Source organism: Amblyomma maculatum, chromosome 1 (assembly GCF_055883805.1).
Source record: "Amblyomma maculatum isolate TAMU_Amacu chromosome 1, ASM5588380v1, whole genome shotgun sequence".
Lineage (NCBI taxonomy): Eukaryota > Metazoa > Arthropoda > Arachnida > Ixodida > Ixodidae > Amblyomma > Amblyomma maculatum.
The window spans coordinates 206988872-207008965 of NC_139344.1; the positions used below are offsets into that span (position 1 = coordinate 206988872).

Here is a 20094-nt window from a genome sequence, read left to right on the forward strand (position 1 = left end):
CACAATGGTGCCACAGCTGCTACTGCTGCGCCACGCTAGAGTGAGACGCGCGCGCCGGCGCCTGGCGCGGGCGGAAGCCCTAGGCCGCCATTAAGGGTTGAAACCCGGCATTTATTACGTGGACGCCTCCGGCCCCTACCATGGGGTATGGTACACGGCCGCAGTGGTCTACCAGTCCAAAACTGTTAACGGGCTTACATTTCGCGCCCGCGACATTACTCACGCGGAGGAGGTCGCCATTGCGCTAGCATGCTACCCACACTGATTCCAAAATAATTATCTCCGACTCGCGACGGGCCTGTCGGAACGTCGAGCAAGGCTGGGCTCCATACTTAGCCTACCGACTATTTCAAAATTGCACCTATAGACCAACACCGTGTTTACAAACATAGGGGGCGCTCGCGGCGTCGCAGCCGACTGCAACGTTTTAGATCCCTAAAGGAATCTAAAAACGTTGGCCGACTGGGGGTGAAAAATAGGGTTAGCGCCCATAGGAATACATGGAACCGAAATATTTCTAAGCAGTTTTCTCACTTCACAGCGCACCTGTGATGTCGTTATTCGGTGCAAAATAGCCATGAACATCCCAGAACAGATCGTGAAAGTATGAAATCTCATTACCGAGGCGAAATATTTTTAAAACACCGCGAAACGTATGGGGGTGCGAGTTGGGAGGGCGACCCATAGAAACACACGTAAACAGAACTTGCCGCAACGTTTTTCTCGTTTCGCAGAGCACCAGAAGTGGTAGCCGGTCATTAAATGTTGGCCAGCGCTTTGAAGAAGTGTATGGCAAAGTATGCTGCGTCATTTCGGAGGCAGTCTACTTTTAAAACTCTCCAAATAACCTGTGTTGCGAATCCGGGCACCCCTAAACGGCTCACTGCAAGCAGGTTTTTCTTTTCTTTTTTTTTTTTACAGTCTGATATGCTGCTGCATGGGGTAAATTAGCTTAATACTGTCACTCACGTGATAAATCCTAGACATATTAACATTTAAAGAGCAGTTGTCAAATGCCATACGACAATATGGACAGAACAAGAACCGCGCCAACCGCGCATTGCAGCAGACGACGGCGCAGCCGACCGCGGCCGGACGGACGGACGGACGGACGGACGGACGGACGGATGGACGGATGGATGGATGGATGGATGGATGGATGGATGGATGGATGGATGGATGGATGGATGGATGGATGGATGGATGGATGGATGGATGGATGGATGGATGGATGGATGGATGGATGGATGGATGGAATATAGGAGCGTCCCCTTTGAAACGGGGTGGTAGCAGTAGCTATCATGCTCATTTTTCCCCTATATCTTAATTATTGATTTACAATGGTTAACTAAACCATCATTCTATTTATTAAATTTTGTTCCTACATTACTAACATTATGTCACTTCTCTGCTTTTAAGCCACCAATCTTCCAGTCGTTTTTTGCTAGTTTCCACCGCCGGTTTATTCACCCGGCCACTGTTATCTCTAAACCCCAGAGCTTCAGGAACAGTGATTGCGCCTGCACCAACTTCCGGATGGATACCATTACAATCGAGTATAATATGGGCAATTGTTTCACTGGAGTTTCCACATACAGCACATGCGTCATCTCCATTGTTAAATTTCTTTTTGTAGCTGCGTGTTCTAAGGCACCCTGATCTAGCTTCAAAAAGTAGGGCACTGCCTCTTGAGTCATCAAAGAAATCTTCCTTCCTGATCTGCATTTTCCACTTTCGGTATAATTCCACACTCTGTTTCTTTTCCATCGAATTTATCCAATTTTTACCTTCTGTGTTTTTCACCTGTTGCTTAATGCTCTTTATTTCTCCGTCCTTGTTACTAGCATACTTACTAGTTAGTTTCCTAGTTCTTTTCCTCCATTGTGAGTCAACGCTTTTTAGGTACAGGTATTTAAATACTTTAGCTGCCCATCTGTTACTGTCCAATTTCCTCAGGCGTTCCTATTTACTCTAAGCTACCCGCACTTCGAAAGATGCCCAGCCCATATCTCCCTGTACCGCCTCAGTTGTAGTTTTGCCGTGGGCACCTAGTGCTAATCGTCCAACGGATCTCTGATTTGTTTCTAATGTCGACTGTACCTCTGATTTTAGGCACAAAACCGCATTTCCGAAAGTAAGTCCGGGCACCATAATTCCTTTCCAAATACCCCTCAAAACCTCATACCTATTGTATCCCCACAATGCCTTATGCTTCATTATCCCGGCATTCCTTCGCCCTTTGGCCTTAAGTGATTGCTCATGCTTTCCAATGTATGCCAATCCTTTGTTTACCCATACCCCCAGATATTTATATTCTGCTACTCTAGGTATTTCAAGGCCTTGTATTTTAAGACCCTGATCAGTTGAGCCGTTGAAAATCATCAGACCCGACTTATCTGCGCTGAAACTGAAGCCTAGAGCGTCCCCTTCGTCTCCGCAATACTTAACTAGAGTTCGCAATTCTTCCAGACTCTCAGCTAGCAGCACAATATCGTCTGCATACATCAAACCGGGGAGGCGCTGCTCTACCGCCTTTCCACCTAATCTATATGACAGGTTAAAACCTAGGTTACTGTCTTGTATCCTCCGTTCCAGGTTTATCATATAAAGCATGAACAGCACCGGTGATAGAGGACAGCCTTGTCTTAATCCTTTGCATACTTTGACATCCTCCGTACTTTTTATCCCTTCCCACGTAATTTCTACTTTGTTATCCCGATATATTTCCTGTAGGAACTCTATTATCTCATAACCGATACCTTCTTCTTTTAATATGTTCCACAGGAGTTCCCTGCTTACGTTGTCGTACGCCCCGTTTATGTCCAGGAAGGCCAAATACAGAGGTCTATTTTCCACTCTAGATATTTCGATGCATTGGTTAAGCACGAACAGGCTATCATCTAAGCGCCTACCATTTCTAAAGCCGTTCGGAAGTTCTCCGAGTATCTTGTTACTTTCAACCCATAATGCATTTTTAATTTCACCGCCTGCATGGCTAACCTGTACATAACAGATGTTATGGTTATCGGCCTGTAGGATTTTATGTGCATCCTGTCTCCTTTCCCTTTATAAACCAAATTCATTTTACTCTGCCGCCAGCTGTCCGGAATTTGCTTATTCGTTATGACTGTTTCCAGAGCTTTTAACAACGTTTCCTTACTTTTTGGACCGAGTTCATTAATCAGCTTGATCGGAATTCCATCTATTCCTGTAGATGTGTTTTTAGGAATATTTTTTTCTGCCTTTTTCTAGTTTATATTGGTCAGTTCTAAGCTGCTTTGCATTCTGCTACCTTAATTGTGTTGCTTCCTGATTTGCGGAGATTACCCTATCGTCGCTCTTAAATGACTCGGCTATAACTGATGTAATATAGTTCACTGCGTTATCTCCCTTTAAACAATTTCCCTCGTTATCTTGAATCAGATCCTGCTTTCTTTGATTCTTCTTCCCTAGCCAGCTTATATGGTTCCAGAATTTTCTTGTTCCGCCTCTAGAGGCATCGTGTATATCAGCCATTCAGCGATCGGTGGACTGTCTTATTTTACTTTGGACGAGGGCCTGCACCTGAAGTTTCTTTTGTCGATATGATTCCCATTTTTGGTCCATTTCCTCCTGAGATACCTGTGCTTTCTTTGCATTCGGTGTTCCCTTGAAGCAGCCCGTCGTTGTTCAATAGCTTCCCTGATTTCTTTGCCGTTCGGTGTTCCCTTGAAGCAGCCCGTCGTTGTTCAATAGCTTCCCTGATTTCCTTATTCCACCAGCTCCGTGGCTTCCTCTTTCCATTCCAGCGGTTTGCTACTTTAACCTCCTGAATTTTCCTCCTTATGAGTAGTTCTACCTGTTCATAATCCCAGTCTTCCATGGGGCTTTTCTCTATTGCTTCCTCTATGTCTGCTGCTATCTGCGCTATTTGATCGTCGTTTAATTTCGCGTTTACTTTTTGTCTAAGTTCCATTTCTCTTTTCATCAAGGGCCCCATCTGCAGACTAATACGTTTATGATCACTTCCCAGACTACACTCCCCTTCTTCGTCTATTTCCATTTTTCTGACCTTGCTATAAATTTCCTGCGACATTAGACAGTAGTCAATGGTCGTCTGCCTGTTGCGGAATTCCCACGTGATTTGGCCTTCAAATTTTGTTTCTCTATTTACTATAACTAGATCGTGTCGCTCGCAGAAATCTAGCATTAGCTTCCCGTTACAATCCGTGTATCCATCCAGATCGTCGATGTGGCCGTTCATGTCCCCCAGTAGAATAATATTGGCCCCGTTGCCATTATTTTATTTATTAAATGGTCGCCTCCAGCTCCGGAGCGCCTGCTAGCGACGACTCCGGTAGTGCATGTTCGTCTGCAACTGTGCGCGGTCAGTTTATCGTGCTGTGAATAGTCCCGTAGATCGTCAGACTTGCACTACTTGCAAGGGAATGTAGTGTGCGCTGCAGCAATGTACGGCTACGTGAAAAGCTTGCCGGAATCGGATGAACAGTGCTACAAATCTGTACACTGAACGCCGTTGTGCTATGCCTGAAACACATTAGGAAGTGACTGACGCGGGCACTCTGGCACCATCGGGCATGGCAAACATTTTAGTGTACTTGATTTTTTCTCCGAGTCGCCTCACTGCAGAGACCGTCCAGCCATACAAGTCCCTGGAGGCATAGAATTGTTTGGAGTCAGGTGGGTGCGCGCAAGGTGATCAACGGGCACATATGCTAGTTCAGTAATTTTTTTTTCTTTTATTTTCTTTTTACCTGTGGTATCGCTGTGATTCTTATATATCGTTCCGCGCTTTCTGTGCGGTTTCCTCGTCTTTTTTTTTTTTTTCTTTCCTTACGGCGCAGACCATGCAGTGCTTGCACGGACGTCCGAATATAAAGCCTGTCAAAAATGTTTTTACGACTTGCTCACCACATGTATGCATCGCGACGCAACTACATATGTATTCATTGTAATATTTATCGCCTCAACCTAGCCACGATGTTTTCAGAACGGAATGACATCGTGCCCATTATTTTGCGTTTTATTCACCTCAATTTACAAAATGAACCCTGCCTCGACGGCGTCATTAATTACTGCCTTACGCGGCTCATGCGCGTCGCCGGCACTTGGAATGCTTATTTTCTTTTTTTTTCTTTTTGACTTCCGCCATGAAACATGATGTTGGGGTGTGCATGGTACAAAACGTTAACAAAAAAAAAAAAAAAGCCGCTTGGGCTACTCGCCTTCGGGTTCGTCTGGAAACGCATCGCACATATTTATTGATAAATATGCTTTAGAGAGATGTCAGACGACGTGAATTGTTGTTGCTTACGTATATTCATGGTCTTAAAATAATGCACTATCTCTTAACAAAGGACCGCTTTTGTAGGCTAAGTCAGCTTCTTTGCGAACCGTTCTTTACATATATATATATATATATATATATATATATATATATATATATATATATATATATATATATATATATATATATATATATATATATATATATATATATATATATATATATTATGGGCAGCACTACCACAATGCATTTCTAACTCGGATTTTAGACAACGAGGGGTTTTAAAAGTAGATTGCATCCGCAATGACGCAGCATACTTTGTCACTCACTTCAAAGCGCTGGCCAACGTTCAACGATCGGTCAGCACTTTTGGTGCTCTGCGCAACGAGAGAAATGTTGCGGTAAGTTTTGTTTACATGTGCTTCTATAGATCGCCCTCCCAACTCGCACCCCCATACGTTTCCCGGTGTTTTAAAAATATTTCGCCTCGGTAATGAGATTTCACACTTCCACGATCTGTTCCAGGGCGTTCATGGTTGCTCTGTACCGAATAACGACATCACAGATGACCCGTGAAATTAGAAAACTGCTTTGGAATACTTCGCTTCCATGTATATGGGCGCTAAGCCTACTTTTCACCACCAGTCGGCCCACGCTGGCGATAGAAGCGCCACCGCATCGTGCTTACGTCACAGATCGGTGTTGGTCTATCCGATCTGTGACGTAAGCATAACCTGCAGGCATGACCTATGACCTGCAGGCCCAAAAGGCCTTGGTCGAGCGCGCCCGGGCAGCGGCCGACGCCACTGGGGTCCAGTACTAGGGACCCCACCTAGGGCCGGATCTTCAAAGATCCGGCTAATTCATAATTCCACCCCTTTTGAATCATTAAACGTTTTTCACCACCATCGCTGCCAGCGATGCTGCGGCACACTGTCTGCGTCTGTTTAGTGCTGTGGTTTCCGTGCTACATTCAGAACAAAAAATGACGGAAGAATGGACTTGTACACACTGCCTATACATTCCCATTTAGCTTCATAATAAAGCGGTACTGTGCTGCCTAAACTTCTCAACATCAGCGTAGCTACAGAAGGCAAAACCAGCGTTGTCGCTTCTGATTTCCCTCTCTGTTCCGGCGGATCCCTTAGTAAGTTTGATAATAAGTACATCTGGGCGTAAAACACGTCTGAAATGTGATTACACTGTGTCGGCCGCCGCAGGAGGCTTTCGAGTCCAGTGCGAGCCATGTTCAACATGTTACTGCGTTCTACCCCGATCGTTGACGTTCCATAGTACGCTGTGCGAATACGCGTACACGAAGGAGCTTGATTCGCAATACAGAGCGCACTAATGTCCCCATGCCCTCTCTGGGCCTTTAGCGGGAGATGCATCTCGTTAGTGTGTAAAGAACCAAAAAGCAACTCCCAGCAAGTGAATTTGCCGACGAAACACAACAGGTTAACGACGTGATTCCACGCGCACGCGTATCCTCCTCAGATAGCTCACCCTGTCGCCATCACATCGTGGTTCCATTTCGTGAAAACAGATAGATTAGCCATAGAAAATCGATACCTTAGACTGCACAGTCACATCACAGAGGTCTGCCTTATACCCAGGCGCAATGTCATGCGTGAACGCGTACTCGAGCAATAAATTGTGGAAATAATTTTTTCCTTCAAATTAGAGAACAGACTGGCGCCTTTGAAGTGCTGCAACGTTTTCGATCTGCATACCTGGGCGTATACATATGTAGAAAATCTATGGACAGCTTTTATGCATGGAGTAGTAAATTCTGGGATGAGTTGGCGCAAAAAACCTAGCAAATCAAAAGCAACACTCTTGAAGATATTTTACGCGAAAAGGCATTGCGATATCACTCTACAGGAAAATGCAGCACACTCTGGGCGACATATTTCATCTGCCTTGGCACCGAGTATGAATTTTAAACCTTTCACAGTATGCTAAATAAGAAACCAATTTACAATTTAGGATCGCCATTGAACGAAAGAGGGCCTACAGCGCGAGAACCATGGGACAGCAGATTAACACAAGGCCACAAGGAAAAAAAAAAAACTGAATGGATATATCTAGCTGCTTATTTTCTTCGGCAACCTTTAGTTTTGCGTGCAGCAAAAAAACAACAGTATGTCGGTATTATGGCAACAATATTAGGGCAGCAATCCGCCTTGCCGCTGCTCGGTTCACCTGCCCTCAAACCAAGCCGGTCGTGCCTCAAACATGGCGGAAATGCGCGCGCCGGTCACTAGATGGCAGCACTTTTGCGTCATTGAAAGCCCCTAGCGGCCGTTCTCAAATGTCCTTCCGGGATACAAGTTGCCGTTATAGTGCTCTAGAATATTTTGCCGTTGCTCATGCGACCTGCCCTCAAACATGGCGGTAACGCGCGCGCCGGTCACTAGGTGGCAGCACTTTTGCGTCATTGAAAGCCCCTAGCGGCCGTTTTCAAATGTCCTTCCGGGATACGAGTTGCCGTTGCTCATGCGTCGCTGCAAAAAACGCCGATGTTCGCGGCGGCAGCTTATTTTTTTTTTTTTCAGCTCCTGCCGATTTTTCTACGGAGGCCGGAAGCATAAAAGTAAGGTTAGCCTTAGTGTAAAAGCGAAAACATTAATGACGCTGCAGCTATCCCAGAGAAACTTAAGCATACACGCGCCAGGTGCCTCCTACAAAGAAGCGCTAAATGGCCACCTGCATTTTTGTGCCCTGCTTTTACCGTGGACACGCTACATCGACTAGTCAGTTACTTCAACAGAATAATCGTGGTTTTTTTTTCTTCATTTACCCTATACCTTTGCTTTGCAAGCTCTTTTAATATGTGCTCATGGTGACGCACCTCGATCCGATATGTTAATTTTTAATAGGTATAGCTACTAATATGTGAGACATTCTGCGCCACCTGCCGTTACATTGTTCCAGCATCGCTCTTATAGGCATATCGCTTCAGCCACTGCTTCAGCGGCCGATTTCACAAGAATTTAATGCGATGTCGCTAAGGGTCCCGTGTCGCGGAAAATTCGGCGACGTCGTTGGCCATAAACGCAAAATCTCGATGGAAAATTCAGGAGCAGTTTGAAATGTTCAGAATGACGCTAAAAGAAGATAATTGAGCTGGAATGAAAACGGAGTCAACATTGAGTGGGGGTGGAAGTCGAACCAAGTCATGTTGCGAGACAGACACGTATACACACGCTCATAGGTTGCGAAGGCTTGCTGGTTCAAGCTGAACAAAAGTATAGCTACTAAATTCGCTATGCGAACTGGTTCTGACAACACAATCGCGTTCTGAACTTAATAGGCGGTGCTTAAATAAGCGCCCCTATGTTTAAAGCATCCCTTACGGGCTTAGCCGTAACGATGTGCTGGGTCGTGGCGATGACACGTTTCATAGCGTATACAGTCGGAAATGGGTGAAATGCTATAAAATCGAGCGATTACAATCTTCGGTTCGTGAAGCTGATTTATGCGCTAAGATAAAAGGACAAAATATTTAAAGATGTGGTTCTTAATAAACACCGCTTATAGGTCATTAAATGAATGCATCATGTGCTTGGAGCACTGTGTATGATTAAATAAATCCTGTGCCTGACGCCTTTACTTTGCACTCAGGATCTATGAATGCGCCACAAAAATATGCAGCACTGCAATCAGTAAATGAACTATTACAGGTTTACGCAAATATATTTTTTTTAAAGTACCTAAACGCGAATGGTAGCGACCGTCAGAAAATTCGCGATGATTCGCTAATATTGTTTGAAGTGCTTTCATATCGAAATATAAGACAGGAATGACAAGCGGCTTGTTAACGCGAAGTGACCTCGAACGGTGCCGCTCTCGGTCGTATTGCTTGCCGAGCTGGAACGGATAAATACAATCTCCAGCACGTTTTTTTAGGCTTCCGAACATTCACCCAATAAAAAACATTTGCCGACGATTACGTTACTTCCTAATGCGAAATTTGAGCGCAGCTCATCAGCTGTTCCAGCTTTTCGATAGAGTGAGGCAAAGATTTCGAGCAAGACATATATGTACAATTGCAGATTTTTTTTTTTTTTCCTCGCAAAAGGCGAGCGGTTTCCCCGGAACATTTATCCGCCGATCATGGAAATGAGATAAAAGAGAGGAGCAAGCGCTGAGCGTTGTCTACCACATCGCGCGGCTGTATACCCAGCTGGAAGAGGCATCAGTGGCCGTATTTGCGGCCGATGTCGTATCGAATACCGGAAATGGCGGTCGTTTCGGCCCATCCTTACTCTCCTATAGCAATTTAACTCCCGTGGTCCGAATCTACGGTCACCACTTTTAAATTGAGATGTATGTCCTTACTGCTTCCAATTCAAAATAGGTGCAAATCGCAGTTCGACATCTGGAAATTTCGTTGTCAGAAAACTCAAAATTTATAATGCTCCTTAAAACGAATGCCAAAATTATTTTGAGTGGAAGACCTGCTAGGGAGCAGTTTTACACTCGTCTCCCTTACGGGGCCCATCATCGGCTGGGTCGATTGGACTGCGTGACCCATCGCGGTATAGTGCCTCAAAGGTTGCGCCCTGTGTTCCGGGTACACGGCAGCCCCATTTTGACGGAGACGAAATTCACAAAAAGAAATCAAACTCCATTCCGAAATTGATCGAAAGCCTTCTACCATCCGATACGCCCACAAAAACAGCCTCCAGGTTATGGGTGCGACTTTGGCACGTGAGAACCCGTAAATTATAATTATAGATCCAACACTTCAGGAAAAGGTTTCTCCGAGGTCATCCTATCCCAGCAAATGCAACTGCTGTGTCGCCGAGTTTTTGCACGAGACATAATCGATCTGTAATTGTTTAGGGTCTTTGACATCATAGTTCTTGGAAATCAGTAATTACAACCAGAATAGCAAAAAGAAAATGTCAAATTGTGCTTTTCCTGGCTCTTTTAAGTAATTAAATGGTTGCTTTAATGCAACTTGTACCTTAAACGGTCACTAGATTTTATCTTGCTTCCTTCGTTCGTACGCGCTCAGCGCTCGAAGAGAGACAGGAAACCTGCGAGGCATATGCCTCCCAAGTGCAACTTCTCGCAGGTGGGAGGCGACTGCTGTCCGGAAATGTAGCAATTTCCTCCCCTGCTATGCAGCTTCTGCACTAAATGCGTTGTTCCGCAACATCTGCTCGTCGTTTGCGATGAAACACAACGCGTTCTGCTTACTTAGCTGTAACACCTACAGAAATGGTGCACTGGCCGAATGGCTATTGTAGTTTTCGGCTGTACAGGTGACCCAGCCTAATGTATTCAACGGCAGAACCACTCCTGGTGCCTGGCCCAACCTCTCTGGAAGCGCTTTATGGTCCGGCCGTACTGCGCGGAGGCGACCAGTGGGCGCCTTAATCGCCGGCTCGAAGATCAGCGAGCTTTCGGCTAAGCTCGGGGCGGACTTGAAAACTGTCGTGCTCTGGCGACAGCGCATCTTCGGCGCACTCCATTAGTACAGTCCGGAGGCAAGCAGGCGCAGTGTCTCAACAGCGGCGTGACGTCATTAGCGTCGCACGAGCGACCGCGGGCCGATGGAAGGGGGGGGGGGCGCCCTTGACTCTGGCGGATTGTTTCTCGTAGCGCGCTGAACCGCACCGCGTGCGCAGTGCGCCCCAGTGGCGCTTCCGCGTGGCGGCTGCGAACAATGCATCCTCAGGAGCGCGTCTTGGCCGTGGCATTCGCGATTTTGCGGGACCCGCTAACAAAGGGGCGCCCACTGCAGGGGCGCATCCGAGTGTCTTTTGAGCGAAGCCGTGTCAACGGCCAGAGTCAATGCCAGCGGGCTGCACGCACGGTCGCCGCTATGGCCCCGCAACTGGAGCAAGCGGCCGCGCAGCTCACGCCCTAACTCGGTCGCACGCGCGCCCGCCTGGTGCCAAAGGCGGCCGCGCATTCAAACTTTCCATTCCCGCTCCGATGCGCCGTAATGGTCAGGTTTTAGCATGCTCACCAGCGCTGCTTCGGTAATGCTGGGAAGAGTTGAGAATACGCACGGCGTTAGTTTTGTAACGTTTCACTTCGTTCTCATCTCTTTCGGTCCTGTGTCATTGGTCGTCGCTTCCCATTGACGTAGACCATTGCGCGAGACCAAGAGAAAGAACATGAAACAGAGCCCTGCCTTTTACTTTTCCTCTTGGCTTGTATTTGTCCCTTACGACCCTCTCTCGAAACAAACAAAAAAAAAAAAAATGCTTGGCTCAACGAAGTCGCTCACTCCGTCGCACAAGGTCTCGCATACCGTGCCAGAGAGAGTCGAAGAAGGTGAGGAGAGAGAGGCTGACGAGCTTTAATGACTTAATCAAAGCCTTCTACCTGGACCGCCAGACCCTCCCTCCGCCTAGCAGCAAACTATGCAGAGCTGCAATTAAAAACAAATACATACCCGAACCAGTACAACAGGATTTACCTCGAAATATATGACAACAACACATGCAAGGTCTGCAAGACAAACGTAGCAACACTGAAGCACATACTCTGGCAGTGCAAGGCACAATTAATTGACAGGTGCTAATCCCGAAATCGTCTCGTCGAGGTGGACCGCCGCTCTGCGCAGCTCCAGTCTCAACGACCAACTCTGGGCCGTCCAGCAGGCCTTCATGGCGGCGAAGAGACAAGATCTCGACGCTCCCACGTGGGAGACCTAGGCCCAGTCGTGTTAAACCCTGCCGGACACCGAATAAAGTTATTCCTCCCCCTCTTTGCGTCACAAGGCGTCACAAGGCGACACAGGGCTGCACGGGGTACCATGCGGGGTACACTGGGGCCCAGAACGTGCCCAGCTTCTCTGTGCTGGATTAATGGAGGAAGGGTTAAAGAGGCTAGATCCGTGAACCTCACCTCCACCCATTTATTTTCACCTGCTTAATATATGAAACTACAGGTAATGGAACTTCCAGCGACGTGTGAGGCGAGAAAGCCCGGAGGAGGAGACGGGGCTTGTCGAGCTGAAAAAATAGGACTTCCCCGGCTAGACCACTGTACGGGCTCTGGCTGGGTAGAGCAATTTTAAGAGCGGGCCCGGGTTTCGTGGACATAGGCCTGCCTCGTGCCTCTATACTAACCGGCTATGTTTACTGAATACACACCTTTTTTTTTTTTTTTTGTTACCGTGAGGTTAAAAAACGACAGCTCGCGAGAATTCGCCAATTTTGAACAATTCCTAGCGTTCAGTGTTGCAGTGCAGGATGCAGTGTTGCTATACTGTAACAAATTGTTTAAAAAGCAGGCGCTTTGCTAGCTTTCTTAGAAGCACCAGTTTCATTGGGTGCTCCGGCGGTGACTAGAGAAAAGAAACGCTCGTTAAATAGTTAGTCGGGTAATCAAGTACATTCGATTACCTTTTTTACTCCTGCACTTTTGGGGCGCACAATAGAATAGCAGAATCGAAGACCCGTCACTACATAAGCACTTGCACAAAGAGAGAGAAAGCATGACACATCTGAGACACTGCAGGCTGATGAAATACGGGTTTCCTAATCAATTTAACAACGAAGAGCTTATAATGCGGAAAGGTAGAGAAAAAGCGCCGGATCGATCACTAGCCCCAAACATACCGTACATTTTTTTTTTTTTTTTTTTTGTCGTTTGTTTCTTTAGGATCGATTATGTCAAGCCAGGTGTTAAATTCAGCTATTTCAATGTGTCCCAAAGGAGCAGGATTAAAATAAAAACGTAATGAAATTGATTTCATTAAACGATGAACTAATTATCCAGTGTTTCTTCTTCTCAGTCGCTGCCGAAGCACCTAATGCAACTATGGGGTCTTCAGGAAGAGGCTAGCTCAGCTTGCTTTTATTTCATGCGTTAGCATTGCAATGGTCACGTGAACGAAAACTCGTCTGTCTTCTGTACGGCATCAATGAAAGAGGAAAGGAGGCGGGGCGTGCAGCGTGCTAGAATGAGGCCCCGCACAGTGGACGCTCGGCCGACGTGGCGCGAGTCCTGATAGTCGTGTAGTGTATACATGTATGCTGTAAAACTGATGCTAACGCATTACTGTCGCGTCATTCTCATTGATCGCACTTCGTTAATTTTCAGTTTGGTGCAACTGAAACATTGGATATATTCCAGTAGCACAGCAAGAGGCTGGGGTGACCGCCAAAGAGAAGGCAAATGGAGGGGCCCTGCATACGCATTAGTCGGAATAATTTCCACCACTCGGGAATCTTTAACGTGCACTGACATCGCACAGCACACAGACGCCATTGCGTTACGCCTCCATCGAAGCGCGGCCGCTGCGGTCGGGTTTTAACAACTGAGCCATTCCGGCAGGCTCCCGGAAAAGGACCGTTATAAGAAATGGAGCCCAGGGTGTCAAAACTAGCAAAGGTAAGCTCCGATCTACGAATATAACCAAGCTGTGGTTAGCTCAAACGTGGCTGGGGCGATGGTACATGCGTAAATACATATCAAGCTATACGGCTGTTCATCGAAATTATTACATGGCTGTAATTCACACTATAAGCCAATCCACTTCTTGAGTACAGCACTGATGCGAACAGTACTAAGAAGCCAATAATTCTTGAGTTGGATTTTCGGCTAGTTTACATACTTATCCTGCATGTTCCTTGCTGTGTTACTCCTTTTAAGCCTGCTTCGCGAGTAGTTACTGCGAAATCTCTCGCGTGTTTATGGCCGTGCAGCATCTCCAACGAAGAGCAATCCGTTTTCGAGCTCTTGTTTCATTGCTAACGGACAGTGATATATTCTCTAATAATAAACCTATTTACGTCAAATAACAACAGCCTCGTGAGCACTGAGTACTAAACTAACTACAACATCGCTGCCAACAGGCACCGAAGCCAGTGTCAAAACTGCACGCTATACATATACTGTACGACTATAATGAGCGCCATAATTGTCAAGTCGTAAGGCGAAAGCTTGCTTATGAAACAGGCCGCCGTAGTGGACGGATCCGGATCAACTAAGGCCACCAGCAAAGTTGTCATTTCACGAGCGTTCTTTTTTTTTTTTTTTTTTTTTGCATTTTGCCGCCTCCGAGGCCTGGAATCGAACCTGCGACATCATGCAGTCTAGCCACGCGGGCGAGCTTCACTCACTTCTTTGCGCGAGTGCAAACAGACCACCAGTGGGCGCCGTGACGCATCTGCAGGCGTCCCCTCAAGGGTCCCGGGCCGTCGCTGAGTCGCACTGAGGGCCACTCGACGCTCGTGTCGCGGTGCACCACGCTGTGGGGCTCCCACTGAGCCTCGCTCTCGTTCAGCACGGTCAGCGTCACCGGCCTTTGCGCCGTGCCCTGCGGAAAGGAGCATAGAGAAAGGGGAGCATCATCAGACAGCGTAGTGTATACTGTGTGCACAGCCGAGGAAATCACGCGACATAATCAACGAAAGATTCCACACGGTTTGCTTTTGAGCGGTATACCAGGCACTTATGGCTCCAATAAAGCTGCCAAGGTCCCCCAGGGCAAGTCCTCACCATTCTGAGCGTAACGAAAAACGTAAATGTTCCACCACAAGATTTTTTTTTTTTTTTTTTTTTTTTCCAGAAGCACAGCCTATACGGCTTGGAAACTTTTGACCAACCCTATATACAAGCGGAAGTTAAACTTCCCAAACATAGATTCTCCAGTACTTCTGAGACCACTTTTTGATGCATGTTTTTCTGGACTCTCAATTATTTAAGAAGAAGAAAAAAAAAAAAAGGACACTGTGAGGGCAGGCGTCTGGCCCAGGAAGCTCTATTAAATTAAAAAAAATTACCGGAGGGGCGGAAAACACAGAGAAATGAAAACATGTAATTGAACTACAGAAACGGTTTTTGCTCCACGGAAAAAATTACTAGTTACCATAGAGCGCGGTTGAAATATACGTATCACCCTTCTTTTACCAACAGTCGGCGACCCCTCAGCGCACCGATCGACAAGCACGCCAAAAGGAAAAGACTTGGCATTCTCATGCTGCTATCGTGCCTATACTTCTCGCGAGAGATAATACAAAAAAAAAAATTAACACCATCAAGGGCATTCTCCCGACTACAAGATGTCACAGATCAAAAATGCAGGGACAGCAGCGCGAATCCATGCAGTCCGCGGCCACCAATTTACGCGGCCAGAAATAGGACGGCGGCGTGGCTTTTGTCTCGCCTTCCTCGCACGCCGCTGAAAGAACACGGAAGCCGGACTGCAGAGACCGGCATCCCGTTTCTTTTGCTCACTTCGCTCCGTTCGTCCGAAGCACAAAACGCGGCGAAACTGGCGCACGGCGGCACCCGCAAGCCCCACTCAACGGCGCGCTTCGTCGAGGCGCAACTTGGCGGAGCCGGTTCGGCTTGATTGGCCCGGGCTCAAACGGAGCGAAACAGCGGGCTAGGACGGGGGACCGACGCCGCTCGCTCGTCTCCGCAACAAAGGCTCCCCCGTCATTTGCCGCGCAATCGCGGACTGTGCAGAGAGAGAATAATAAAGGTGAAAACCCGGCGGGGTTGGCGCGTTTCCCCGCGGACACGGCAGAGGAAAGTCGCGTTCCGCTTCATTGGAAGCGAACTGAAGACGATTGCTGCTTGCAGGCAAGCACGCAAGCGAGGCTCGCAGACGTTGCGGTGGCGCCAACACGCGGTACACACTTCATTACCAGCGCCCACATTTTGGTAGCGAAAGCTACACTAGGCTAGTCGAAGCGAGTTTCACTAGTTTCATTGTGCCTGTGATAGGCCACAACTGCGCATGCGCCGTAACCATGGCAACCAGCTGCGCCGTTACGTTCCACAGGTGTGCCGCCGCTGCGCCGCGCCGGTCTCCACCGCTAGCCACTGCGCCGACTCGTGACGTCACGTGCCTCATTATGCAGCCTCACTGCGCATGCGTAAACCGTTCGCCGGTCCCCTCCCTCCGCTGCGACGAGGCTATACGAGGCTCATTCATCGTATATGACTCCGTATGAACATTACACATTACTAACTGCGTGCGCTTGCTAGTCAGGTGCGTCATGGATGAAGCGGACGGTGAGCGCGCGTACAGTGTGCAGCATCTTCAGAGTCTTCCAGAAGCTTCAAGGTATATGTACTAGCTACGCATGACTAACCGGATATCACTGCTCGGCATGAGGACGCCCGACAGTGTACAAGTGAAACACGAAAGGCTCCGAGACGCCGGAAGAACGTCTCGCCAAGCGGCGGCATCAGGAAGCGGAGCGACAGAGACGCTGTTACGACCAAGCATCCGCATTTGCGTGCTCTATTGTTCGCCTGTGGGCATGGAAAAGTTTTGTGAATATGTGGTGATGGTCCATTGGCTCTAAGTGAGCCTGTTTCCAGGAATCCTGTTTTGTAAGCATGTTTTGCTTTGTGGACAACCTGCAAATGCCAAATTGGCCCTGTCAAGAGAACGTCTGGAAAAACACAAAGAAACGTCCCCCTGCGGGAAATAGCAGGAAGTGCTTTCTTTTGTTCACCCTTCCAGTCGAGAAGTGCTATCCTCCAGTGATGAATGCCTCCTATCCAAAGGAGACGACAGAGTGACATGTCCGCTGACGTGCAGGACAAGAGAAGAGCATGACTCATACGGCCATTAAGTGATTTCCCGGGAATGCAGGAAAGATTTGCAATTGTCGAAAAGGGACCATGTTGGGAGCCCTATGCGGCGCCACGTGCACTCGGGTTTCTGAGAAGTAAAACCCCCAGAACCAGCCTGTGGTTTCTTTGCTGAAGAATAGAAATGTACCTCCTCTCCTCGCCGTTCCCAAGCTTTTCCCGCCAACAAGTGATCACGCCCAACGAATGAATGCCGGACCAGTCAGTGCTTCAGACCATCAGTGCAGTGATGTGTTCGATTGGATGCCGATACCTGAGGGGCGTGCCCTGGATTTGGTTGGTCAGCATCTTCAGAGAGGGGCTGGACATAGGGGGTTTTTAAGGACGCTGCAGAGCACGAAATGTCGCTCTGGGCCCTGGGTAAACGGCTCATCCAGTCGCTTCTCGCTATGAACTCTTAACGCTTGCCATTTTGCTGATGTGCCCTTCTTTTTCGTGTAAATATTGTAAATAAGTTTTCTCAAAGTGCCATTAAACCTGCTTGTACATATTTCACCAACTTCGAAGATTCAATCCTACTTCAACCCCGAGTCTCTGCACGCTACCAAGTGAAGGCCGGGTCGACGTAACCCCAGCGTCACGACAACTGGTGATCAGCGGTGGGATCTGAATCTGCAAGCACAACGACTGGTGACCAGCGTTGGGATCTGAATCTACAAGCCACAACATCTGATGACTGGAGGTGGGATCTGAATCTACAAGCCACATCTGGTGATCGGAGGTGGCATCTCAAGCAACAAGCAGGAGCAACAATCGGCCAACAAGAAAGCAGCTCGGAACATCGATCGCATGTGTGGGTGAGTGCTTGGCTTTTCTTCTGATGTGGACCAGGTTCTAGAACAGGGTTAGATTTTAGAACTGGTAAAAAGAGTGTGGAAACGCCTTTAGGTTTGGTAGTTTGCACAGTTGTTTTGGAAGTAGCCGACACTCGGAGCGATCATGGACCTACAAAGGCTGCAGAAACCGGACCTGTTGCTATTGTGTGAGGAACTGGGAATTGATACAAGTGGTTTGGCACGAAAACCTTTGATTATAAAGGCAATCACAGATTTGGGAGCCGATGATGAGGAGCTCAGTGAAGCATGGAACCTCATCGCCCAAAAAAAAGAGGAAAGGGAGCGCGAACGTCAGAGGGAAAAAGAGGAAAGGGAGCGCGAACGTCAGAGGGAAAAAGAGGAAAGGGAACGTGAACTTGAGAGGGAAAAAGAGGAAAGGGAGCACGAACGTGAGAAGCTTGAGAGAGAAGCAAAAAAGCGGGAGCTAGAAATTGAGCTCCGGAAATTAGAAGTAGAGTTGAGCAAGAGGTCGGGCAATTGTCCCCAGCTAGCGGTACCTCTTCTCAACAAGGAGGCAGATTTCAAGATGTCAAAGTACATGCAGCCATATGTGATATCAGGGGATATCGGTCTGTATCTGGCTAACTTTGAGCGAACCTGCGAAAAACTGTCCTTCCAGCGAGACACTTGGTCTCAGAGATTATTGACGGTTCTGCCCTGCGAGGCAGCGGAGGTTGTCGCGCGGCTAAGCAAGGAGGACGCGGACAACTACGAGAAGGTCAAAGCTTGCCTTCTGAGAAAGTATAGGCTTAGCGCCGAGGCGTTCAGACAACGTTTTCGGAAAGCTACTAAGTCCAGGGACGAGAGTTACCCTGAATTCCTGTACAATTTAAGAGTTAATTTGGGCGAGTGGCTAAAGAGCACAGATTCCTACAGTGATAGGGACGCTGTAGTCGAGCAAATTCTTTTGGAGCAGTTTTATAACTGCCTCCCAGAAAAAGAAAGAAATTGGTTACAGGACCGAGGCGAAATTAAGTCGGCAACTGAAGCTGCCGAACTCATTGAGGAGTATGCTTCGCGCCGACAATTCAGCAACCCAGCAGTAGATAGGCTCCGCAATCCCACGTTCAGTGTAAATAACCGTCAGAAAAGGCACTTTGCTAGATTTGCAAACGAAGAAAGGAAGGCTTCTTCAGGCAAACGCCCTAGAAAGGACGGCAGTGAGAAAAGTGGGGAAGTGACCAACGCGCAGAACACAAAGAACAAGCTTGGGGCTAGGAAGCCGCTCACATGCTTTAGGTGTAATGAGCAGGGTCACATTGCCGTCAACTGCCGGAAAGAAAAGATTGCTTTCTCGTATGTCAGGGACTGCGATGAAAATATGCAGCTTTTAGAACCCTACCTGCATGACCTAGTAGTCAACGGGAAGCCTTGCAAGGTACTGCGCGATTCGGCCGCAACGATGGATGTTGTCCATCCGGCGTATGTGTCGCCTTCCGACTATACAGGACAGTGTGCATGGATCCGACAGGTAGTTGAGGAACAGAGTGTGTGCTTGCCGATCGCGAACGTGGTCATCGAGGGCCCTTTCGGCGAATTAACAACCGAGGCTGCCGTTTCAGGAAAGCTTCCTAAGTGCTATCCGTATTTGTTCTCCAACAAATCGGACATGCTGCTGCGAAAGAGGGGCATCCTTTTCGGAGACAGTGTTGTGCAAGCATTAACACGTTCAAAGGCGCGAGAACTAGCTACACTGCTCATACCAGAAAAATCCACAGCGGAGGAAACGACAGTTAAAACAGTGGTCGATGCGGAAGATAGCGGGTCGGAAAACTTTGAGAGCGAGGCATCTCAGATAAGTCAACTTGAAAGCGAGCTTGATGAGACGCGGAATGAGGACGTTATTGAGAGTAACCTCTTGCCGCCAGTCTCTAGTAATCTCACGAGACTTTTAAGTGGAACCCGAGAGAACTTAGCTATGGAGCAAGCCGTGGTAAATCTAACGTTAAACCTTCCCGAGGAGATGGGGGACAACTTGATTTGCCTCAGCGGAAAAGGAAGCAACGCTCAGGAGCTTCTCAAAAAGACGGAGCAGAGAGGAGAACTAAAGAAATCCCAGCTGTCCGATCTGGGCGAGATAATAACAGAGTTTGAGGCCTGCTTCGTGGACAGGCCAGGCAGAACTGATTTGACTGAGCACGATATTGAGCTGACTTCAGACGTGCCAGTGCGATCAAGGTGCTACCGATTTTCTCCAAGGCAAAGAGAAATTCTGGATAGGGAAGTAACTCGCATGCTGGAATTGGGAGTAATAAAACCCTCGGAAAGCGATTATGCTTCGCCTATGATCTTAGTAGAAGCTCCAGGTAAAGACCCTAGGCCTGTGGTAGACTACCGAAAGCTAAATTCTCTCACCAGGGATCAAGTGTATCCTATTCCGAATAT

General features: G+C 47.7%; 1 protein-coding gene across 3 annotated transcripts in view; it reads right to left on the minus strand.

Moving 5' to 3' along the window:
* Positions 1–20094, minus strand: part of bark (C-type lectin domain-containing protein bark beetle) — a 109520-nt gene that overhangs the window by 24856 nt on the left and 64570 nt on the right. For all 3 annotated transcript variants that reach the window (XM_084590109.1, XM_084590108.1, XM_084590110.1), the window contains exon 2: positions 14383–14579. In XM_084590109.1, coding sequence (XP_084446235.1) covers positions 14383–14579 — 197 coding nt within the window. The remainder of the gene's footprint in view (positions 1–14382; positions 14580–20094) is intronic.